The 27500-nt window shown below is 45.3% G+C and overlaps 1 protein-coding gene across 1 annotated transcript in view; it reads right to left on the reverse strand.

Annotated features, from left to right (window-relative positions):
* pkd1a (polycystic kidney disease 1a) overlaps nt 1–27500 on the reverse strand; it is a 187354-nt gene that overhangs the window by 83012 nt on the left and 76842 nt on the right. The window contains 12 exon segments of the mRNA XM_065001039.1: nt 369–583; nt 847–1077; nt 1490–1742; nt 2241–2485; nt 2706–5317; nt 5968–6104; nt 7282–7457; nt 14234–14365; nt 14869–14977; nt 18964–19224; nt 19582–20051; nt 20232–20503. Of these exon segments, the coding sequence (XP_064857111.1) occupies nt 369–583; nt 847–1077; nt 1490–1742; nt 2241–2485; nt 2706–5317; nt 5968–6104; nt 7282–7457; nt 14234–14365; nt 14869–14977; nt 18964–19224; nt 19582–20051; nt 20232–20503 (5113 nt within the window).

Raw genomic sequence — 27500 nt, forward strand, 5'->3', positions numbered from 1 at the left:
ATGAAAGTAGTCTACAATGGGCTATGGATTATAGTTTCTCCTCACCCTGAAAGTAGTCTACAATGGGCTATGGATTATAGTTTCTCCTCACCCTGAAAGTAGTCAATGGGCTACGGATTACAGTTTCTCCTCACCCTGAAAGTAGACTACAATGGGCTATGGATCACAGTTTCTCCTGGCCCATAACCTACTTTCAGGTTGAGGAACCATCTAACAGAGTTTACAAATACTGAACTCCTCCTTTAAGTGTTTTAGATCTTATTTTTAGCTTGGCCTGCAATCAGTCATTTTATTGTGTTCTTTAGACAGTTATTTTTATTGTAAAAAAAAAAAAGAACTACTCCTTCAACGGTATCTGCCTCTCTTACCTGTAGGTCCCTCCCTCTATGATAGGAACCAGGCGGGCGGCCATGACGGTTAGCTGTAGACAGGCAGCCTTCCTCAGGGGAACCCCCTGGTAGGACAGGGAGAACACCAGCGAGTAGTTCCCCGAACGCAGAGCCATCTTGGGCAGCGAGAGCTGCAGCCGTCGCACGTCTACTTCCCCCGGGAGAGGGATCTTAGAGGCCAGAGGTGCTGCCACCTGGAGGCCGGAGGGTGAATAGAGTCACAACGCATTCATCACCACAGTTTTTTGCTCTGTACTGAAAGTGCTCCATCTGGAAAACTTGACTGCTGAGGTGAACAAGTGACCCTTTACAAAGCCCTGCCCAGAACTTTCCCCCCGAGGTTGCAACAGTAACCAAGGGGTCGGGGCTTAGCGAAGGGTCAATGGTTTGAGATTGTATTATTGACAGTGGATAATCAACACAATACAGAACAACATATTGATTTAAGAAGCGGTACCGAATGGTCGTAGTTGCAGTGCGGGGTGGAGAAGATCTCCCAGAGGTACTGGGCTCCGTAGCGGATGCAAGCCTTCAGGTCCACGCTAGCCTCCACCAGGGTGGGCTGGTAGCGCCAGATGGCTAGCCTAGGAGCCTGGACTACCTGAACCTCTGGCTCCTCACACTCCAACACCCTGATGGTCACCTCCACCCTGGCTACCACCCAGCTCACCAAGTTACTACAGTTCACCTAGTGGTGGGGAGGAGAATTACGGTCAATCTGGGTTTATTAGATTTGTGTTTGTTATAAAATGGGGTTGGGGGTTGGTTTACAGTAATCAAAACTGTTACTGTGTGTAAAATAATGTTTATCATAGTACAAGTACAACCTTATTTAGGTTGCTGCAAATTCCCTAGTGGTGGGAGGCAGAATGACAACTACCTCAGTGTTGGAAAATGGTGTAAGAAAATGTGAAAGTGTAGCTTTGTGTAATGAAACTGTATTGTCCAGCAGACATAATGTTTATTATAGTTGTACTTATAGAAAGTCCCTAGAAAAGGGAAATTGGGTTTGCTGTCATTCACACAAAATCAAGAAACACATGAAAATAAACATGTCAATAAACATGTTGATGATAGTAAATAATATAAACCTAGTGTACCTGGACCAGGTATTGACCTGGGAACGCGTACACATGTTCAACAGAGGAGGTGGCGGAGAGCAGGGGCGCAGAGCCGTCCCTAAAGTCCCAGAGGAAGGTAACGGGTGTGGATTGAGGCGTGACGCCCGCCATCAGCATCACCGTCTTGTTGATGAAGGTGTCTCTGGGCCGGGCCTCCACCCGGGCCTCCGTCAGAACGTTCTGCACCTGGATGTGCTTGGTGATGTTCTGGCCGTTGAGCAGGTTGAACGCCCTGGATGCATTAAGAAAGATACAATTTAGCAGATAGGAAATACTAAAGCAACATGTAACAGAGCACATTTTCATATTGGTGGCCCCACTGGGAATCGAACCAACAACCTTGGCATTGTTCAAAATTACAGTAACTTTCCCCAAATTACCAGGATTTCCAAAAATCCTGGTAAGAAGATTCCCGAAATCAGAAGAGAATCAGCAGGAAACGCTGGATCCTCCCAACCAGGATGTCTGTAAAAACCTGGGAAATTTTGGCGTTGCAAAGGAAGTTGGTACTTCAACAGAGAGTATTGGTGGTTCTGGCAGAACCCACAACCTTTGTGTTGTGAGCCCCATATTCAGTCGGTACGTCACCTCAACGAGAGGGTGAACGACACGGCCTCATCTACAACAGACTTACAGTACAGACTTTTAGTAGCCTACATTTTAGTCTTGGCGGCCCCAGCGGGAACTGATCCCCCTGCGTCTCTAGCCCCGTACTCAGTTGATACCTTACCTCAGGTAGATGGTGAGTGACCCGGCCTGGTCGGGGATGTAGGTCACCTCCTTCCCGATGTGGGGAAGGGGGAGGTGGTTAAGGTCAAAGGTCCACAGGAAGGTCACCGGGTTTCCTGTCAGGATGTCGGCTACCAAGGTCTTCTTGACGCCCACAGGCATGGCGACGTCACAGCAGTCCAGGATACTCAGCATGCTCACTGGCTCCATCACCTCCACCTGCAGGTGGCGCCGCTCAGAACTCACCTGGGGAAATGATGAGATTACGGTAAAAAAAGACAAAGAAAAACACAACAAACATCAACTATCATAACATATGAGAATATATGTAAAGAAAATTTATTGAGTTGTAAAAACAATTATCAACTACAACAATATTAAAATGCTTAATAAAAATAAATAGTAATACAAAAAGGTCATCTAAACACGATGCGCAGCATTCTCTCCTGGAACTCCTGTATCTCACCTGGTTGTGTGCGGTCAGGTTTACCATGTAGGTGTCGACCCGGCTGAACTGGTGAACGTAGGTCTGGTTGAGGCCGAAAACGGTCGAGTCTCCGCTGATGCTGAGGATGAAGCTCACGTTCGTCCCTGACGCCTTGGCGATGGTAAACTCCACCCTCTCCCCGACCGCAGCGATCCTCTTACTGGCCCTCAGCTCCAACCCCTGAATCTTATCCTGTACCGTCAACTCTCTGGAAAACGCCTCGCCGCTAACGTCGTTGGTAGCGTTTAGCATAACGGTGAACTGCCCTGGTTCCTGGAAAACGTGGGACACCCTCCGTCCCATTTCTGTTCTGCCCAGCAACAGCCAGGTCCAAGATACGTTGGTGCCGGTCCTTAATTCTCCGTGGAGGGAGACATTGACGCCGGTGGCCACAAAGTTCTGCTCCGTGACGTTAGTCGCAGAGAACGTAACTCCTGTTACCACTTCCTGGACGTCAATGAACTTGGACACCGTATCGGCGCTGACCTCATTGGACACTTCCACAGTAACGACCTTCATTCCTGGAACAGTGAACCGATGAACCACAGAGGGCTCATTCCAGCCTAGAGCGCCCTCATCAGCCGACCACCGGTACTGCAGGTCCGAGCCTTTACTGGCCAACACCGTCAGGTTAGTGGAGGAGTTGACCGCCACAGGGTTGACGCTGGTCTCCAGGTACAGCTCTCCAACCGGATCGAGGAACTGGATGGTTCTGTTCACCGCGAGCGTTCCAAGGAGGTTGGTGGCCCGCAGGAAGACATCACAGGGACCAGGGGTGGAGAAGTTGACTGGGATGGTCTTCCCGCTGAGGTTGAGCGCAGTGCTGACCGGCGCCAACTCCCTGAGGAGGTTCCAGCTGAAGGACATGTTGGTCCCTTCCCTCAGCGCGGCCTGGAGGTGCAGCACACGGTTCGTAGCGTAGCAGCACCCCCCCTCGCCCCCCATCTCCTCCTCAGGCTGGATCTGCAGCCCCTCCAGCTCCCGCAGCACGTAGATGTATACGCTGGCCTGGGCTGAGCCCACGTCGCTCTCTGCTGTGACGATGACGTTGTACGTCCCCACCGACCGGAAGGTGTAATGAGTCTTCCATTCTTGGAGCCTGGGCGTGCAGCCGTCACACAGGTTCCACGAAAACCGCACGCCATCACCTTCCTCCAGGTGAGCCTTGAAGTTGACTGTGGCGTTTATGGGAACGTTGACCCGATCAGCGTTGACCACCAGGCCGCGTATGGGTGCCAGGACCGCCACGGCAACCCGGGTGTGGTTGCTGCTCACCGGGTTCGCCGCCGTCAGCGTGACATTGAAGACTCCAGAGACGTTGTAGGCGTGTGTCGCGTTCGGGCCGGGGGTGAGGGGCGTTCCGTCGCCGAAATCCCAGGTGTAGAGGCTGGCAGGCGCCAGCGAAGAGGTGGTGAAGAGGTACACCTCCCTCAGAGTCAGGTTATTGGATCTAGTCCCGTTATGTTGGATCAGGACCAGTCCTACCGGCCGCTGGATCTGAATCAGGACGCTGTCGTTACTGCAGGAGATGTTGTTGGACACAGTGACCGTCACCAGGTACTGACCAGGGTTTTTATAGGTGAACACCATGTCCGTATGGCCCTGGACAGGTGTAGAGTCCTCAATCACCCCAAAATCCCATAGGTAGGTGTAGTCGAAGTCTGGCCGGGCGCTGGCCCTGAACCGGCTTTCCTCCCCCAGTCTGAAGTTGCATTTCTCTGGGGTCAGGGTCACGTTGGACACCGCCGGCTGGACACAAACCCACGCAAAGAAGTTGGCCTTGTTGACGCCGCTGGACAGCAGCAGGGAGAGGTGGTAGTCCCCGCTGCCCCCGTAGGAGTGGTTGATCCTGGGGCTGCCCAGGTGTGTCTGGTTGGGGGTCCCGTCCCCGAAGCTCCACTCATACAGGTGAGAGGAGGCATTCCCCGAAACGAAGGCCTGGAAGTCGACCTGGGTCAGCTCCCTGACACAGCCCCCCGGCTCCAGCCTCACCACCTGCAGCACGAACACCTGGACAGGTACCAGGGTCCAGCGGGCGCTCACCGCATTCCGCGCCGTCACGTTCACTGTGTAGTTCCCGTCTTTCACGTAGGTGTGCGGAACCTCGGAACCCGCCGTCGTCACCATGGACCCGTCGCCCATGACGAAGCTCCAGGTGACGTTGTTACCGGCCTGCAGGTGTGCAGAGACCGTCGTCGGGGTGTTGAGCTCGGTCGGGGCGGAGGAGGTCGCCGTTAACCCTTTAATCTCCTCGTACACCAACATCTCAGCGCAGGCCTTCGTCCAGCTGATGGTATTATTCACGGACACACACACATTATGGACGCCACTGTGGCCGACCCCGTAGGTGTGGTTGACACGACGTTGAGGCCCCTCTCTGGAGGCGGAGCCATCGGCAAAATCCCACGTATAGACGATGCCATAGGCCGAGGGCAAGGCGTGAGCCTCAAAAGCTGCTGGTTGGCCGGCCTGGAGGAGGCGGGGCTCTGTTTCTATGTCGACGTGGGTAAGGACACTGTATACGTGCATGTCGATGCGCTGGGTTCTGTTCTCGTAATGGTTAGACACAGACACCAGGACGGTGTACACTCCTACAGAGACACAGGAAGGGGAGGGGCAAAGAGAAAAGCATGACATTGTCCTCTTTTCCAAAATGTAACAAGACATTCCCAGTAACACTCCCAGATAGGGTTGATAAATCTCAGTAACATTCCCAGTGACACTCCCAGGTAAGGTTGATAAATCTCAGTAACATTCCCAGTGACACTCCCAGGTAAGGTTGATAAATCTCAGTAACATTCCCAGTGACACTCCCAGGTAAGGTTGATAAATCTCAGTAACATTCCCAGTAACACTCCCAGGTAAGGTTGATAAATCTCAGTAACATTCCCAGTGACACTCCCAGATAGGGTTGATAAATCTCAGTTACATTCCCAGTGACACTCCCAGGTAGGGTTGATAAATCTCAGTAACATTCCCAGTGACACTCCCAGGTAGGGTTGATAAATCTCAGTAACATTCCCAGTGACACTCCCAGGTAGGGTTGATAAATCTCAGTAACATTCCCAAAATTCCCCGGTTTTCCAGAAATGCAGGTTGGAGGATTCTAGATGTCCTGCTTATTCCCTCCTGAATCCGGTAATCTACTAACCGGGATTTCTGTAAAAGCATCTGTTTAAAAAAAATATACTGTAAATATAGCATGAACACTATAAACCAGTATAGAGGTGGATTAACAGACCTGGCTGTTGGTACTTGTACTTGACTTTGTTGGGCAGGAGCACCTGTGTAGGGGAGTCTGGTAGGGGAGGGTACAGGGAGGTGTTGTAGGGAGGTTTAAAGTCATATTCCTGGTAACCTCCGTCTCCAAACGACCACCTGGGGGGGACAGGGCACGATGGTGTCAATACAATCAATCCAGTCAGGGATGACAGACACGCACGCGCACACACACACACACACACACACAAACACACACACACGCACGCGCACACACGCACACACACACATACATACACACACACACACACTAGTGTCTGAGAAGCAGTGGAGGGTTTGGAGAGAGAGGAGTGGAAACTCAGGATCGCTCACTGAGATGAACAAGAGAGTGAGACTGAGGGAAGGAGAGAGGGAAGGAGAGAGAGAGGGAAGAGAGACTGAGGGAAGGAGGGAGGGAAGGAGAGAGAGGGAAGAGAGACTGAGGGAAGGAGAGAGAGAGGGAAGGAGGGAGGGAAGGAGAGAGAGAGGGAAGAGAGACTGAGGGAAGGAGGGAGGGAAGGAGAGAGAGAGGGAAGGAGGGAGGGAAGGAGAGAGAGGGAAGAGAGACTGAGGGAAGGAGGGAGGGAAGGAGAGAGAGAGGGAAGAGAGACTGAGGGAAGGAGGGAGGGAAGGAGAGAGAGAGGGAAGGAGGGAGGGAGGGAGAGAGAGGGAAGAGAGACTGAGGGAAGGAGAGAGAGAGGGAAGGAGGGAGGGAAGGAGAGAGGGAAGAGAGACTGAGGGAAGGAGGGAGAGAGGGAAGAGAGACTGAGGGAAGGAGAGAGAGAGGGAAGAGAGACTGAGGGAAGGAGAGAGAGAGGGAAGAGAGACTGAGGGAAGGAGAGAGAGAGGTGAAGAGAGACTGAGGGAAGGAGAGAGAGAGGGAAGAGAGACTGAGGGAAGGAGAGAGAGAAACGGAGGGGAACATTCCTGTCAGCAATCTGCTCTAACCACAAGACTGTAAATCAAAACCCTGTCCCACATAGAAGGCTGCAATTACCACACACAAAGACTGTGTGTGTGTGTGTGTGTGTGTGTGTGTGTGTGTGTGTGTGTGTGTGTGTGTGTGTGTGTGTGTGGAACGGAGAGACAGAAAGAGAAATGTAGACATGTTTAGGAGACAGTCTAAGCATGAGCTTGGTTTGGTCTGTGTTTATGATATGTTGGGGTGCATGCTGTGTGTGTGTGTGTGTGTGTGTGTGTGTCTGTGTGTGTGTGTGTGTGTGTGTGTGTGTGTGTGTGTGTGTGTGTGTGTGTGTGTGTGTGTGTGTGCGCACGTCTCTCACACACTACAACCTACCGGAAGGTGGCGTCCACGGACACATCCAGGACCACGGAGGTGGTCAGGAACTGGTCCGAGCCCTGCGTGACCACGCCAGGCACGCCGGTGACCGTGAGGTTGACCATGGGGTTCATACGGTCGACCGTCACGTTGAAGTGGTCCGTCAGGTTGCTCACATGGTTCATCGCCGTCACCTGTAGGATAGGAAATTGATTCGTTGATTGATTGATAGCTACTTCGATATTGAGGTTTCTGCATTGTGATGTATTTACACGGCAACATTCTACGGCGGCCATCTTAACTCCCCATTAACATTACATGGGGAATATTTAAACAATGCTATGTAACGGAATGTCTACAACATTCTATGGCGGCCATCTTAACTCCCCATTAACATTACATGGGGAATATTTAAACAATGCTATGTAACGGAATGTCTACAACATTCTATGGCAGCCATCTTAACTCCCCATTAACATTACATGGGGAATATTTAAACAATGCTATGTAACGGAATGTCTACAACATTCTATGGCGGCCATCTTAACTCCCCATTAACATTACATGGGGAATATTTAAACAATGCTATGTAACGGAATGTCTACAACATTCTATGGCAGCCATCTTAACTCCCCATTAACATTACATGGGGAATATTTAAACAATGCTATGTAACGGAATGTCTACAACATTGTACGGCGGCCATCTTAACTCCCCATTAACATTACATGGGGAATATTTAAACAATGCTATGTAACGGAATGTCTACAACATTCTATGGCAGCCATCTTAACTCCCCATTAACATTACATGGGGAATATTTAAACAATGCTATGTAACGGAATGTCTACAACATTGTACGGCGGCCATCTTAACTCCCCATTAACATTACATGGGGAATATTTAAACAATGCTATGTAACGGAATGTCTACAACATTCTACGGCAGCCATCGTAACTCCCCATTAACATTACATGGGGAATATTTAAACAATGCTATGTAACGGAATGTCTACAACATTCTACGGCAGCCATCTTAACTCCCCATTAACATTACATGGGGAATATTTAAACAATGCTATGTAACGGAATGTCTACAACATTCAATGGCAGCCATCTTAACTCCCCATTAACATTACATGGGGAATATTTAAACAATGCTATGTAACGGAATGTCTACAACATTCTATGGCAGCCATCTTAACTCCCCATTAACATTACATGGGGAATATTTAAACAATGCTATGTAACGGAATGTCTACAACATTCTATGGCGGCCATCTTAACTCCCCATTAACATTACATGGGGAATATTTAAACAATGCTATGTAACGGAATGTCTACAACATTCTATGGCAGCCATCTTAACTCCCCATTAACATTACATGGGGAATATTTAAACAATGCTATGTAACGGAATGTCTACAACATTGTACGGCGGCCATCTTAACTCCCCATTAACATTACATGGGGAATATTTAAACAATGCTATGTAACGGAATGTCTAGAACATTGTACGGCGGCCATCTTAACTCCCCATTAACATTACATGGGGAATATTTAAACAATGCTATGTAACGGAATGTCTACAACATTCTACGGCAGCCATCGTAACTCCCCATTAACATTACATGGGGAATATTTAAACAATGCTATGTAATGGAATGTCTACAACATTGTACGGCGGCCATCTTAACTCCCCATTAACATTACATGGGGAATATTTAAACAATGCTATGTAACGGAATGTCTAGAACATTGTACGGCGGCCATCTTAACTCCCCATTAACATTACATGGGGAATATTTAAACAATGCTATGTAACGGAATGTCTAGAACATTGTACGGCGGCCATCTTAACTCCCCATTAACATTACATGGGGAATATTTAAACAATGCTATGTAATGGAATGTCTACAACATTCTACGGCAGCCATCTTAACTCCCCATTAACATTACATGGGGAATATTTAAACAATGCTATGTAACGGAATGTCTACAACATTCTACGGCAGCCATCTTAACTCCCCATTAACATTACATGGGGAATATTTAAACAATGCTATGTAACGGAATGTCTACAACATTCTACGGCAGCCATCGTAACTCCCCATTAACATTACATGGGGAATATTTAAACAATGCTATGTAACGGAATGTCTACAACATTCTACGGCAGCCATCTTAACTCCCCATTAACATTACATGGGGAATATTTAAACAATGCTATGTAACGGAATGTCTACAACATTCAATGGCAGCCATCTTAACTCCCCATTAACATTACATGGGGAATATTTAAACAATGCTATGTAACGGAATGTCTACAACATTCTATGGCAGCCATCTTAACTCCCCATTAACATTACATGGGGAATATTTAAACAATGCTATGTAACGGAATGTCTACAACATTCTATGGCGGCCATCTTAACTCCCCATTAACATTACATGGGGAATATTTAAACAATGCTATGTAACGGAATGTCTACAACATTCTATGGCAGCCATCTTAACTCCCCATTAACATTACATGGGGAATATTTAAACAATGCTATGTAACGGAATGTCTACAACATTGTACGGCGGTCTTAACTCCCCATTAACATTACATGGGGAATATTTAAACAATGCTATGTAACGGAATGTCTAGAACATTGTACGGCGGCCATCTTAACTCCCCATTAACATTACATGGGGAATATTTAAACAATGCTATGTAACGGAATGTCTACAACATTCTACGGCAGCCATCGTAACTCCCCATTAACATTACATGGGGAATATTTAAACAATGCTATGTAATGGAATGTCTACAACATTGTACGGCGGCCATCTTAACTCCCCATTAACATTACATGGGGAATATTTAAACAATGCTATGTAACGGAATGTCTAGAACATTGTACGGCGGCCATCTTAACTCCCCATTAACATTACATGGGGAATATTTAAACAATGCTATGTAACGGAATGTCTAGAACATTGTACGGCGGCCATCTTAACTCCCCATTAACATTACATGGGGAATATTTAAACAATGCTATGTAACGGAATGTCTACAACATTCTACGGCAGCCATCTTAACTCCCCATTAACATTACATGGGGAATATTTAAACAATGCTATGTAACGGAATGTCTACAACATTCTACGGCAGCCATCTTAACTCCCCATTAACATTACATGGGGAATATTTAAACAATGCTATGTAACGGAATGTCTACAACATTCTACGGCAGCCATCTTAACTCCCCATTAACATTACATGGGGAATATTTAAACAATGCTATGTAACGGAATGTCTACAACATTCTACGGCAGCCATCTTAACTCCCCATTAACATTACATGGGGAATATTTAAACAATGCTATGTAACGGAATGTCTACAACATTCTACGGCAGCCATCTTAACTCCCCATTAACATTACATGGGGAATATTTAAACAATGCTATGTAACGGAATGTCCACAACATTCTACGGCAGCCATCGTACCTCCCCATTAACATTACATGGGGAATATTTAAACAATGCTATGTAACGGAATGTCTACAACATTGTACGGCGGCCATCTTAACTCCCCATTAACATTACATGGGGAATATTTAAACAATGCTATGTAACGGAATGTCTACAACATTCTACGGCAGCCATCGTAACTCCCCATTAACATTACATGGGGAATATTTAAACAATGCTATGTAACGGAATGTCTACAACATTCTACGGCAGCCATCGTAACTCCCCATTAACATTATATGGGGAATATTTAAACAATGCTATGTAACGGAATGTCTACAACATTCTACGGCAGCCATCGTAACTCCCCATTAACATTACATGGGGAATATTTAAACAATGCTATGTAACGGAATGTCTACAACATTCTACGGCAGCCATCGTAACTCCCCATTAACATTATATGGGTAATATTTAAACAATGCTATGTAACGGAATGTCTACAACATTCTAAAAGTTGGCCCAACTCTCCACATATCTCTCTGTTTCTACCTAATCCCAGCGGGTGTCTGTTCCATATGGCTGGTGGACAGGAGGGTGAGAGCTCCCCCTTATCCGTTGATTCATTGATGGATTGATTGTGTTTATTGTCCTTTATGAGGGACAGCTTTCACAAGGTCCTATGTAACACACGTCAAGATACTAACAGCACTACGGGGGGTTTCTAAAGGTCAAACCGATACTAGTGTGTTGATCACAGTATATCTTCCTCTACTGTCCCAGTCCCTATACAGAGTTCTAACCAGTCTTCATCTGCTGTCCCAGTCCCTATACAGAGTTCTAACCAGTCTTCATCTACTGTCCCAGTCCCTATACAGAGTTCTAACCAGTCTTCATCTACTGTCCCAGTCCCTATACAGAGTTCTAACCAGTCTTCATCTACTGTCCCAGTCCCTATACAGAGTTCTAACCAGTCTTCATCTACTGTCCCAGTCCCTATACAGAGTTATACCCAGTCTTCATCTACTGTCCCTATACAGAGTTCTAACCAGTCTTCATCTACTGTCCCAGTCCCTATACAGAGTTATACCCAGTCTTCATCTACTGTCCCAGTCCCTATACAGAGTTATACCCAGTCTTCATCTACTGTCCCAGTCCCTATACAGAGTTCTAACCAGTCTTCATCTACTGTCCCTATACAGAGTTCTAACCAGTCTTCATCTACTGTCCCAGTCCCTATACAGAGTTATACCCAGTCTTCATCTACTGTCCCAGTCCCTATACAGAGTTCTAACCAGTCTTCATCTACTGTCCCTATACAGAGTTCTAACCAGTCTTCATCTACTGTCCCAGTCCCTATACAGAGTTCTAACCAGTCTTCATCTACTGTCCCAGTCCCTATACAGAGTTCTAACCAGTCTTCATCTACTGTCCCAGTCCCTATACAGAGTTATACCCAGTCTTCATCTACTGTCCCAGTCCCTATACAGAGTTCTAACCAGTCTTCATCTACTGTCCCTATACAGAGTTCTAACCAGTCTTCATCTACAGTCCCTATACAGAGTTCTAACCAGTCTTCATCTACTGTCCCAGTCCCTATACAGAGTTCTAACCAGTCTTCATCTACTGTCCCTATACAGAGTTCTGACCAGTCTTCATCTACTGTCCCAGTCCCTATACAGAGTTATACCCAGTCTTCATCTACTGTCCCAGTCCCTATACAGAGTTCTAACCAGTCTTCATCTACTGTCCCAGTCCCTATACAGAGGTCTAACCAGTCTTCATCTACAGTCCCTATACAGAGGTCTAACCAGTCTTCATCTACTGTCCCTATACAGAGTTATACCCAGTCTTCATCTACTGTCCCAGTCCCTATACAGAGTTCTAACCAGTCTTCATCTACTGTCCCAGTCCCTATACAGAGTTCTAACCAGTCTTCATCTACTGTCCCAGTCCCTATACAGAGTTCTAAGCAGTCTTCATCTACTGTCCCAGTCCCTATACAGAGTTATACCCAGTCTTCATCTACTGTCCCAGTCCCTATACAGAGTTCTAACCAGTCTTCATCTACTGTCCCTATACAGAGTTCTAACCAGTTTTCATCTACTGTCCCAGTCCCTATACAGAGTTCTAACCAGTCTTCATCTACTGTCCCAGTCCCTATACAGAGTTCTAACCAGTCTTCATCTACTGTCCCAGTCCCTATACAGAGTTATACCCAGTCTTCATCTACTGTCCCAGTCCCTATACAGAGTTCTAACCAGTCTTCATCTACTGTCCCTATACAGAGTTCTAACCAGTCTTCATCTACTGTCCCTATACAGAGGTCTAACCAGTCTTCATCTACAGTCCCTATACCGAGATCCAACCAGTCTTCATCTGATTCAAACCACACGTGACCGCCCTCCTTGACAACGTACCAACCAATTGAGCTCTACAAAAAGGTACCAATTGGATGGTTCCATGGGTAACATTTCAAGTTTACGGCACGTACTTCATCACTCTGTTATGACTCTGTTATGACTATGTTATGATTCTGTCGACTCTGTTGTGACTCTGTTATGACTCTGTTATGACTCTGTTATGAATCTGTTGACTCTGTTATAACTCTGTTATGACTCTGTTGTGACTCTGTTGACTCTGTTATGACTCTGTTATGACTCTGTTGACTCTGTTGACTCTGTTATGACTCTGTTATGACTCTGTTATGACTCTGTTGTGACTCTGTTATAACTCTGTTATGACTCTGTTATGACTCTGTTATGACTCTGTTATGACTCTGTTGACTCTGTTATGACTCTGTTGTGACTCTGTTGTGACTCTGTTATGACTCTGTTGTGACTCTGTTATGACTCTGTTGTGACTCTGTTGTGACTCTGTTGACTCTGTTATGACCCTGTTGTGACTCTGTTGTGACTCTGTTGTGACTCTGTTGACTCTGTTATGACTCTGTTATGACTCTGTTATGACTATGTTATGACTCTGTTATGACTCTGTTATGACTCTGTTGTGAAGGCAAGATTTCCTATCACATTTCTGAGGTAGAGATGTCCCATAACTACAGATGTAGGATTTGAACTCTTTGTATTTGTATGCTGGTGTTGCACAGAAGTGGTGGATGAGTTGGTGGGGAGTGTCCTCCAAAGGCAACAGTACATGGATATCAAAAATCAAAGTAGCTGGACACTAGCTTAGCTTTACCACCTAGCTTAGCTTTACCGCCTAGCTTAGCTTTACCACCTAGCTTAGCTTTACCACCTAGCTTAGCTTTACCACCTAGCTCAGCTTTACCGCCTAGCTTAGCTTTACCACCTAGCTTAGCTTTACCACCTAGCTTAGCTTTACCACCTAGCTTAGCTTTACCGCCTAGCTTAGCTTTACCACCTAGCTTAGCTTTACCACCTAGCTTTAACCAACACCAAACCAGCATCAACCAAGGCAGGGGCCCATATCAGTGTCATCTATGTTGTATTGTGTGTGTGTGTGTGTGTGTGTGTGTGTGTGTCTCACCGATAGTTTGTAGACAGCTGGGTTCTGGTATATGATGTTCAGCACGGTGTTGTAATAGGTGAAGTAGGGCTTATCATCCACTGTCCATTTAAAGGTTGGGCTGGAACCTCCCTCTACAGCAGCAGTATAGCTCTGGAACACACAGAGAGGAGATCACACACACACACACACACACAGAGGAGATAACACACACACAGAGGAGATAACACACACACACAGAGGAGATAACACACACACAGAGAGGAGATAACACACACGCACAGAGGAGATAACACACACACACACACAGAGGAGATAACACACACACACACACACAACAACACACACACAAAGAGGAGAGGAGAGAACACACACACAGAGAGAGGAGAGGAGATAACACACACAACACCCCACAACAGAACACACACACAACACACCCCACAACACAACACACACACAGAGAGGAGAGGAGATAACACACACACACACCACAACACACACCCCACAACACAACACACACACACACCCCAACACACCAACCCCCCCAACACACACACACCCACACCCCCCACCACAACACACACACACACACACTCCACAACACAACACACACACTCCCCCAACACAAACACACCCAACACACACATTGAACTCACCACGACTGATTCCATGAGGACTCTGTGTCTGGGATGAGGCTGGACCACCAGACCTCTCAGAGGTTCCTCCACCCCGACCAACAGGCTGAGACTGGCCTCCGTCACCTCGCTGTGGACACACACACACACACACACACACACACACACACACACACACGTGATGAGCAACATGTGATATACTGTAAGTAGATATCTGTATGTGGATATACTGTATGTAGATATACTGTATGTAGATATACTGTATATAGATATACTGTATGTAGATATACTGTATGTAGATATACTGTATGTGATATACTGTATATAGATATACTGTATGTAGATATACTGTATGTAGTTATACTGTATGTAGATATACTGTATGTGGATATACTGTATGTAGATATACTGTATATAGATATACTGTCTGTAGATATACTGTATATAGATATACTGTATGTGATATACTGTATGTGATATACTGTATGTGATATACTGTATGTAGATATACTGTATGTAGATATACTGTATATAGATATACTGTATGTAGATATACTGTATGTAGATATACTGTATGTGATATACTGTATATAGATATACTGTATGTAGATATACTGTATGTGATACACTGCATGTGATTTACTGTATGTAGATATACTGTATGTAGATATACTGTATGTGATATACTGTATGTATATATACTGTATGTGGATATACTGTATGTAGATATACTGTATGTGATATACTGTATGTGATATACTGTATGTAGTTATACTGTATGTGATATACTGTATGTGATATACTGTATGTAGTTATACTGTATGTGATATACTGTATGTAGATATACTGTATGTGGATATACTGTATGTAGATATACTGTATGTGGATATACTGTATGTGATATACTGTATGTAGATATACTGTATGTGGATATACTGTATGTAGATATACTGTATGTAGATATACTGTATGCAGATATACTGTATGTGATATACTGTATGTAGTTATACTGTATGTGATATACTGTATGTAGATATACTGTCTGTAGATATACTGTATGTAGATATACTGTATGTAGATATACTGTATATAGATATACTGTATGTAGATATACTGTATGTAGATATACTGTATGTGATATACTGTATGTGATATACTGTATATAGATATACTGTATGTAGATATACTGTAAGTAGATATACTGTATGTAGATATTCTGTATGTAGATATACTGTATGTAGATATACTGTATGTGATATACTGTATATAGATATACTGTATGTAGATATACTGTATGTGATATACTGTATATAGATATACTGTATGTAGATATACTGTATGTGATATACTGCATGTGATTTACTGTATGTAGATATACTGTATGTGATATACTGTATGTAGTTATACTGTATGTGATATACTGTATGTAGATATACTGTATGTAGATATACTGTATGTAGTTATACTGTATGTGATATACTGTATGTAGATATACTGTATGTGATATACTGTATGTAGATATACTGTATGTAGATATACTGTATGTGATATACTGAATGTAGATATACTGTATATAGATATACTGTATGTAGATATACTGTATGTGGATATACTGTATGTAGATATACTGTATGTGATATACTGTATGTGATATACTGTATGTAGTTATACTGTATGTGATATACTGTATGTGATATACTGTATGTAGTTATACTGTATGTGATATACTGTATGTAGATATACTGTATGTGGATATACTGTATGTAGATATACTGTATGTGGATATACTGTATGTGATATACTGTATGTAGATATACTGTATGTGGATATACTGTATGTAGATATACTGTATGTAGATATACTGTATGCAGATATACTGTATGTGATATACTGTATGTAGTTATACTGTATGTGATATACTGTATGTAGATATACTGTCTGTAGATATACTGTATGTAGATATACTGTATGTAGATATACTGTATATAGATATACTGTATGTAGATATACTGTATGTAGATATACTGTATGTGATATACTGTATGTGATATACTGTATATAGATATACTGTATGTAGATATACTGTAAGTAGATATACTGTATGTAGATATTCTGTATGTAGATATACTGTATGTAGATATACTGTATGTGATATACTGTATATAGATATACTGTATGTAGATATACTGTATGTGATATACTGTATATAGATATACTGTATGTAGATATACTGTATGTGATATACTGCATGTGATTTACTGTATGTAGATATACTGTATGTAGATATACTGTATGTGATATACTGTATGTAGTTATACTGTATGTGATATACTGTATGTAGATATACTGTATGTAGATATACTGTATGTAGTTATACTGTATGTGATATACTGTATGTAGATATACTGTATGTGATATACTGTATGTAGATATACTGTATGTAGATATACTGTATGTGATATACTGAATGTAGATATACTGTATATAGATATACTGTATGTAGATATACTGTATGTGATATACTGTATATAGATATACTGTATGTAGATATACTGTATGTGATATACTGTATGTAGATATACTGTATGTAGATAAACTGTATGTATATATACTGCATGTGATATACTGTATGTGATATACTGTATGTGATATACTGTATGTAGATATACTGTATGTGATATACTGTATATAGATATACTGTATGTAGATATACTGTAAGTAGATATACTGTATGTAGATATTCTGTATGTAGATATACTGTATGTAGATATACTGTATGTGATATACTGTATATAGATATACTGTATGTAGATATACTGTATGTGATATACTGTATATAGATATACTGTATGTAGATATACTGTATGTGATATACTGCATGTGATTTACTGTATGTAGATATACTGTATGTAGATATACTGTATGTGATATACTGTATGTAGTTATACTGTATGTGATATACTGTATGTAGATATACTGTATGTAGATATACTGTATGTAGTTATACTGTATGTGATATACTGTATGTAGATATACTGTATGTGATATACTGTATGTAGATATACTGTATGTAGATATACTGTATGTGATATACTGAATGTAGATATACTGTATGTGATATACTGTATATAGATATACTGTATGTAGATATACTGTATGTGATATACTGTATATAGATATACTGTATGTAGATATACTGTATGTAGATAAACTGTATGTATATATACTGCATGTGATATACTGTATGTGATATACTGTATGTAGATATACTGTATGTGATATACTGTATGTAGATATACTGTATGTGATATACTGTACATAGATATACTGTATGTAGATATACTGTATGTAGATATACTGTATGTATATATACTGCATGTGATATACTGTATGTAGATATACTGTATGTAGATATACTGTATGTAGATATACTGTATGTAGATATACTGTACGTAGATATACTGTATGTAGATATACTGTATGTAGATATACTGCATGTATATATACTGCATGTGATATACTGTATGTGATATACTGTATGTAGATATACTGTATGTGATATACTGTATGTAGATATACTGTAAGTAGATATACTGTATGTGATATACTGTATGTAGATATACTGTATGTAGATAAACTGTATGTATATATACTGCATGTGATATACTGTATGTGATATACTGTATGTAGATATACTGTATGTGGATATACTGTATGTGATATACTGTATGTAGATATACTGTATGTGATATACTGTATATAGATATACTGTATGTAGATATACTGTATGTAGATATACTGTACGTAGATATACTGTATGTAGATATACTGTATGTAGATATACTGCATGTATATATACTGTTTATAGATATACTGTATGTAGATATACTGTATGTAGATACACTCTTAGAGAAAAGGGTTCCAGAAGGGTTCGATGCTGTCCCCATAGCAGAACCCTTTTTGGTTCCAGGTAGAACCCTTTTTGTTTCCAGGGTAGAACCATTTTGGGTTCCATGTAGAACCCTTTGTGGAACATGGAACCAAAGGATTCCCCTATGTTCTAGAACGCACCCTTGTTTCAGTGTAGGGACGTATAGAACGATAGAGATATCTGACCTGTGTGCTGACAGATTCACCACCACCGGCCCCCTCTCCTCCCCGAGCCCCAGATCTATCACCGCAAACAGACTGTGGCTCTGGTTCCCCCCGCCTCTCCCTGGTTCTCCTGCCCTGCCTGCCCCTCTACACTCCCCCACAGTGGACAGGAAGTCAGGGGGGCAGTGGTCCTGGAAGAGGACACTCTGGTTGCTTCCCTGCCAGTGGACTTTGGCTCCGTACTGAGAGTGGACCCGGAGCAGAACCACCGTCTGGTTGGGCCTGGATCACAATCACAATCATTTGTATTTGCCAAGTACATTATTTCACATGTACCAGGAATTTGACCAGGTTTAAAGGGTACTGATAATATCTTACAATAAACAGAATATCCAATCCAACACAACGCAACGCAACACAACGCAACACAACACAACGCAACGCAACACAACACAACACAACGCAACGCAACGCAACACAACGCAACACAACACAACACAACACAACACAACACAACGCAACGCAACGCAACACAACGCAACGCAACACAACACAACACAACACAATACAACACAACGCAACGCAATGCAACACAATACAACACAACACAACACAATACAACGCAACACAACACATTACCTGAAGTAGTAGGTTCCGTTCTGAGAGGGGGGGTGGAGGACGGTGAGGCCCAGGGGAGGGACCACGCGGATGGGACATGACGCCATGACGGGGAAGGCAGGGTCGTCGGAGGTCACCTCCAGGCTATAGAGCCCCGGCTGGGGGAGGCCGGAGGAGAGCTGGGACCCCTGTAGCTGGGTCTCACTATGCCCAACGTAGAGCACCCTGATCGGGCAGACCACGTCCGCAGCCCAGACTCCTCCTCGAACATCCTCCAGGGTAATTTCAACGCTCTGGTCCAGGTCCACGGAACCTTCTGATTGGTTGGAGTTGGCCCACAGCCAGTCAGATTGGTTGAGGGCCAGGATTGGCTGTCGCCACGGCGACTGGGGTGAAGGGTCGCAGCGGAGCAGGGAGGCGGGGCCAGCGTTGTGCTGCAGGCCGATGATGTCGCCGGGGGAGACCAGCAGGTCCTCGACATGCTCCCTCACCTGAGGGGGAAGGAGAGGAGGAGAGTTTGTTTTAAAAGTACTAGTTGTCTTTGTTGTGTGTAGTTGTGTGTATCACTGTAGGTGTTTTGTTCTTTCATCATTGTGTGTGTGTGTGTGTGTGTGTGTGTGTGTGTGTGTGTGTGTGCGCGTGCGTGTGTGTGTGTCTGCTCATCCACTCACCAGTATGTGTGTAACAGGTCCAGCAGGCAGTGTAACCACCACCTCATCCACCAGGCTGTAGCTGGGACGCAGCGCCCCGGGTGGCAGAGTGTCTGCCTGGGTACAGTTGGCACAGGATCCAGGGTGGCAGGGGCTGGCTAGGGGCAGGCAGCGGCCCAGGAAGGGGCACCACTGCTGGGGAGGAGGGCAGGACGTGGATGGTAAAGCGGTGGAGGTGCTGGGCTCCATGGAGACACACAGAGCCACAGGATGACATAGGAGACCACCGCATCCTGGAGGGAGGAGAGTCGGGGTCGTCATGACAGAAACATCATCATGACAGAAACATCATCATGACAGAAACATCATGACAGAAACACCATCATGACAGAAACATCATCATGACAGAAACATCATCATGACAGAAACATCATCATGACAGAAACATCACCATGATAGAAACACCATCATGACAGAAACATCATCATGACAGAAACATCATCATGACAGAAACACCATCATGACAGAAACATCATCATGACAGAAACATCATGACAGAAACATCATGACAGAAACACCATCATGACAGAAACATCATCATGACAGAAACATCACCATGACAGAAACATCATCATGACAGAAACATCATCATGACAGAAACATCACCATGACAGAAACATCATCATGACAGAAACATCATCATGACAGAAACATCACCATGATAGAAACACCATCATGACAGAAACATCATCATGACAGAAACACCATCATGACAGAAACACCATCATGACAGAAACATCATCATGACAGAAACAGCATGACAGAAACATCATCATGACAGAAACATCATCATGACAGAAACATCATCATGACAGAAACATCATGACAGAAACACCATCATGACAGAAACATCATCATGACATCATCATGACAGAAACATCATCATGACAGAAACATCACCATGACAGAAACATCATCATGACAGAAACATCATGACAGAAACACCATCATGACAGAAACATCATCATGACAGAAACATCATCATGACTGACAGCCTGGCTGTGGATTGTGTGTCGCCCAATAACAAGGCCTACAGTCAGGGATGTGCTGCACATCTGTCAGTGAACGACAGCATGCAGACAAAACAGGCCGTTCACAATATTTCAAATAGAAAACGCAGGGAAACACAGGTTGGAAAGCAAATGTCTCCTGTAGAAAACAGAAGACTCATCTGTCTGCTGCAGGCTGGAACAATATTTGATCAACTTCTAAATATTGTTTTACATAGTAAAGAGAGAGAGGCTTTTGGCACAAACACATCGGACTGGTGAGTGATCTGAGCATCATTAGGGGAGTGATCTGAGCATCATTAGGTGAGTGATCTGAGCATCATTAGGTGAGTGATCTGAGCATCATTAGGGGAGTGATCTGAGCATCATTAGGTGAGTGATCTGAGCATCATTAGGGGAGTGATCTGAGCATCATTAGGTGAGTGATCTGAGCATCATTAGGTGAGTGATCTGAGCATCATTAGGGGAGTGATCTGAGCATCATTAGGGGAGTGATCTGAGCATCATTAGGGGAGTGATCTGAGCATCATTAGGTGAGTGATCTGAGCATCATTAGGTGAGTGATCTGAGCATCATTAGGTGAGTGATCTGAGCATCATTAGGTGAGTGATCTGAGCATCATTAGGTGAGTGATCTGAGCATCATTAGATCTGAGCATCATTAGGTGAGTGATCTGAGCATCATTAGGTGAGTGATCTGAGCATCATTAGGTGAGTGATCTGAGCATCATTAGGTGAGTGATCTGAGCATCATTAGGTGAGTGATCTGAGCATCATTAGGGAGTGATCTGAGCATCATTAGGGAGTGATCTGAGCATCATTAGGTGAGTGATCTGAGCATCATTAGGTGAGTGATCTGAGCATCATTAGGTGAGTGATCTGAGCATCATTAGGTGAGTGATCTGAGCATCATTAGGTGAGTGATCTGAGCATCATTAGGTGAGTGATCTGAGCATCATTAGGTGAATGATCTGAGCATCATTAGGGAGTGATCTGAGCATCATTAGGTGAGTGATCTGAGCATCATTAGGTGAGTGATCTGAGCATCATTAGGTGAGTGATCTGAGCATCATTAGGTGAGTGATCTGAGCATCATTAGGTGAGTGATCTGAGCATCATTAGGTGAATGATCTGAGCATCATTAGGTGAGTGATCTGAGATCATTAGTGATCTGAGCATCATTAGGTGAGTGATCTGAGCATCATTAGGTGAGTGATCTGAGCATCATTAGGGAGTGATCTGAACATCATTAGGTGAATGATCTGAGCATCATTAGGTGAGTGATCTGAGCATCATTAGGTGAGTGATCTGAGCATCATTAGGTGAGTGATCTGAGAATCATTAGGTGAGTGATCTGAGCATCATTAGGTGAGTGATCTGAACATCATTAGGTGAGTGATCTGAGCATCATTAGGTGAGTGATCTGAGCATCATTAGGTGAGTGATCTGAGCATCATTAGGTGAGTGATCTGAGCATCATTAGGTGAGTGATCTGAGCATCATTAGGTGAATGATCTGAGCATCATTAGGTGAGTGATCTGAGCATCATTAGGTGAGTGATCTGAGCATCATTAGGTGAGTGATCTGAGCATCATTAGGTGAGTGATCTGAGCATCATTAGGGGAGTGATCTGAACATCATTAGGTGAATGATCTGAGCATCATTAGGTGAGTGATCTGAGCATCATTAGGTGAGTGATCTGAGCATCATTAGGTGAGTGATCTGAGAATCATTAGGTGAGTGATCTGAGCATCATTAGGTGAGTGATCTGAACATCATTAGGTGAGTGATCTGAGCATCATTAGGTGAGTGATCTGAGCATCATTAGGGGAGTGATCTAAACATCATTAGGTGAATGATCTGAGCATCATTAGGTGAATGATCTGAGCATCATTAGGTGAGTCATCTGAGCATCATTAGGTGAGTGATCTGAGCATCATTAGGTGAGTGATCTGAACATCATTAGGTGAGTGATCTGAACATCATTAGGTGAGTGATCTGAGCATCATTAGGTGAGTGATCTGAGCATCATTAGGTGAGTGATCTGAGCATCATTAGGTGAGTGATCTGAGCATCATTAGGTGAGTGGTCTGAACATCATTAGGTGAGTGATCTGAGCATCATTAGGTGAGTGATCTGAGCATCATTAGGTGAGTGATCTGAGCATCATTAGGTGAGTGATCTGAACATCATTAGGTGAGTGATCTGAGCATCATTAGGTGAGTGATCTGAGCATCATTAGGTGAGTGATCTGAGCATCATTAGGTGAGTGATCTGAACATCATTAGGTGAGTGATCTGAACATCATTAGGTGAGTGATCTGAGCATCATTAGGTGAGTGATCTGAGCATCATTAGGTGAGTGATCTGAGCATCATTAGGTGAGTGATCTGAGCATCATTAGGTGAGTCAGTGAAACTAGAAAGCATTTTTTGGACTATATTTTCCTCCTCACATCAAGACCTGGACTATTGATGGGCTCAAGACAAGGTCGATTTTTATTGATCTCAGATTCTCAGTTTGTCAGTTTCAAAGTAGCCTGTCATTTCAATTATTTGTGAGTTATTGAAAAATATTCTGCCAGTCTCCAGTCATCTATAGAATTGCATGAAATGTGCTTATAAAAGACTTTTCCTGGACCCTCGACTACTCAACATGTTCCCAGTGTGTGCAACTAGTGTAAGTGTCTCTACTCTACCTGTGTAAGTGTCTCTACTCTACCTGTGTAAGTGTCTCTACTCTACCTGTGTAAGTGTCTCTACTCTACCTGTGTAAGTGTCTCTACTCTACCTGTGTAAGTGTCTCTACTCTACCTGTGTAAGTGTCTCTACTCTACCTGTGTAAGTGTCTCTACTCTACCTGTGTAAGTGCCTCTACTCTACCTGTGTAAGTGCCTCTACTCTACCTGTGTAAGTGCCTCTACTCTACCTGTGTAAGTGCCTCTACTCTACCTGTGTAAGTGTCTCTACTCTACCTGTGTAAGTGTCTCTACTCTACCTGTGTAAGTGTCTCTACTCTACCTGTGTAAGTGTCTCTACTCTACCTGTGTAAGTGTCTCTACTCTACCTGTGTAAGTGCCTCTACTCTACCTGTGTAAGTGTCTCTACTCTACCTGTGTAAGTGTCTCTACCTGTGTAAGTGTCTCTACTCTACCTGTGTAAGTGCCTCTACTCTACCTGTGTAAGTGCCTCTACTCTACCTGTGTAAGTGTCTCTACTCTACCTGTGTAAGTGCCTCTACTCTACCTGTGTAAGTGTCTCTACTCTACCTGTGTAAGTGTCTCTACTCTACCTGTGTAAGTGTCTCTACCTGTGTAAGTGTCTCTACTCTACCTGTGTAAGTGTCTCTACCTGTGTAAGTGTCTCTACTCTACCTGTGTAAGTGTCTCTACTCTACCTGTGTAAGTGTCTCTACTCTACCTGTGTAAGTGTCTCTACTCTACCTGTGTAAGTGTCTCTACTCTACCTGTGTAAGTGCCTCTACTCTACCTGTGTAAGTGTCTCTACTCTACCTGTGTAAGTGTCTCTACTCTACTTGTGTAAGTGTCTCTACTCTACCTGTGTAAGTGTCTCTACTCTACCTGTGTAAGTGTCTCTACTCTACCTGTGTAAGTGTCTCAACTCTACCTGTGTAAGTGCCTCTACTCTACCTGTGTAAGTGTCTCTACTCTACCTGTGTAAGTGTCTCTACTCTACTTGTGTAAGTGTCTCTACTCTACCTGTGTAAGTGTCTCTACTCTACCTGTGTAAGTGTCTCTACTCTACCTGTGTAAGTGTCTCTACTCTACCTGTGTAAGTGCCTCTACTCTACCTGTGTAAGTGTCTCTACTCTACCTGTGTAAGTGTCTCTACTCTACCTGTGTAAGTGTCTCTACTCTACCTGTGTAAGTGCCTTTACTCTACCTGTGTAAGTGTCTCTACTCTACCTGTGTAAGTGTCTCTACTCTACCTGTGTAAGTGCCTCTACTCTACCTGTGTAAGTGCCTCTACTCTACCTGTGTACCTGTCTACCTGTCTCTACTCTATCTCCCTCCCTCCCTCTGTCATCTCCCTCCCTCCCTCCACCATCTCCCTCCCTCCCTCTGTCATCTCCCTCCCTCCCTCCACCATCTCCCTCCCTCTGTCATCTCCCTCCCTCCCTCTGTCATCTCCCTCCCTCCCTCTGTCATCTCCCTCCCTCCCTCCACCATCTCCCTCCCTCCCTCCACCATCTCCCTCCCTCCCTCTGTCATCTCCCTCCCTCCCTCCACCATCTCCCTCCCTCTGTCATCTCCCTCCCTCCCTCTGTCATCTCCCTCCCTCCCTCCACCATCTCCCTCCCTCCCTCTGTCATCTCCCTCCCTCCCTCCACCATCTCCCTCCCTCCCTCTGTCATCTCCCTCCCTCCCTCCACCATCTCCCTCCCTCCCTCTGTCATCTCCCTCCCTCCCTCCACCATCTCCCTCCCTCTGTCATCTCCCTCCCTCCCTCCACCATCTCCCTCCCTCCCTCCACCATCTCCCTCCCTCTGTCATCTCCCTCCCTCCCTCCACCATCTCCCTCCCTCCCTCCACCATCTCCCTCCCTCTGTCATCTCACTCCCTCCACCATCTCCCTCCCTCCCTCTGTCATCTCCCTCCCTCTCTCCACCATCTCCCTCCCTCCCTCTGTAATCTCCCTCCCTCCCTCCACCATCTCCCTCCCTCTGTCATCTCCCTCCCTCCCTCTGTCATCTCCCTCCCTCCCTCCACCATCTCCCTCCCTCTGTCATCTCCCTCCCTCCCTCTGTCATCTCCCTCCCTCCCTCCACCATCTCCCTCCCTCCCTCTGTCATCTCCCTCCCTCCCACCACCATCTCCCTCCCTCTGTCATCTCCCTCCCTCCCTCCACCATCTCCCTCCCTCTGTCATCTCCCTCCCTCCCTCCACCATCTCCCTCCCTCTGTCATCTCCCTCCCTCCCTCTGTCATCTCCCTCCCTCTGTCATCTCCCTCCCTCCCTCCACCATCTCCCTCCCTCCCTCCACCATCTCCCTCCCTCCCTCTGTCATCTCCCTCCCTCCCTCCACCATCTCCCTCCCTCCCTCTGTCATCTCCCTCCCTCCCTCTGTCATCTCCCTCCCTCCCTACCTCTGTCATCTCCCTCCCTCCCTCCCTCTGTCATCTCCCTCCCTCCCTCCCTCTGTCATCTCCCTCCCTCCCTCTGTCATCTCCCTCCCTCCCTCTGTCATCTCCCTCCCTCCCTCTGTCATCTCCCTCCCTCCCTCTGTCATCTCCCTCCCTCCCTCCCTCTGTCATCTCCCTCCCTCCACCATCTCCCTCCCTCCGTCATCTCCCTCCCTCCCTCCACCATCTCCCTCCCTCCCTCCACCATCTCCCTCCCTCCCTCCACCATCTCCCTCCCTCCCTCCACCATCTCCCTCCCTCCCTCTGTCATCTCCCTCCCTCCCTCCCTCCACCATCTCCCTCCCTCCCTCTGTCATCTCCCTCCCTCCCTCCACCATCTCCCTCCCTCTGTCATCTCCCTCCCTCCCTCCACCATCTCCCTCCCTCCCTCTGTCATCTCCCTCCCTCCCTCCACCATCTCCCTCCCTCTGTCATCTCCCTCCCTCCCTCCACCATCTCCCTCCCTCTGTCATCTCCCTCCCTCCCTCCACCATCTCCCTCCCTCTGTCATCTCCCTCCCTCTGTCATCTCCCTCCCTCCCTCCACCATCTCCCTCCCTCTGTCATCTCCCTCCCTCTGTCATCTCCCTCCCTCCCTCCACCATCTCCCTCCCTCTGTCATCTCCTCCCTCCCTCCACCATCTCCCTCCCTCCCTCTGTCATCTCCCTCCCTCCCTCCACCATCTCCCTCCCTCTGTCATCTCCCTCCCTCCCTCCACCATCTCCCTCCCTCCCTCCACCATCTCCCTCCCTCTGTCATCTCCCTCCCTCCCTCCACCATCTCCCCTCCCTCTGTCATCTCCCTCCCTCCCTCCACCATCTCCCTCCCTCTGTCATCTCCCTCCCTCCCTCTGTCATCTCCCTCCCTCCCTCCACCATCTCCCTCCCTCTGTCATCTCCCTCCCTCCCTCCACCATCTCCCTCCCTCTGTCATCTCCCTCCCTCCCTCCACCATCTCCCTCCCTCCCTCCACCATCTCCCTCCCTCTGTCATCTCCCTCCCTCCCTCTGTCATCTCCCTCCCTCCCTCCACCATCTCCCTCCCTCTGTCATCTCCCTCCCTCCCTCTGTCATCTCTGTCA

The sequence above is a fragment of the Oncorhynchus nerka genome, linkage group LG15, assembly GCF_034236695.1.
Source record: "Oncorhynchus nerka isolate Pitt River linkage group LG15, Oner_Uvic_2.0, whole genome shotgun sequence".
Classification (NCBI taxonomy): Eukaryota; Metazoa; Chordata; class Actinopteri; order Salmoniformes; family Salmonidae; genus Oncorhynchus; species Oncorhynchus nerka.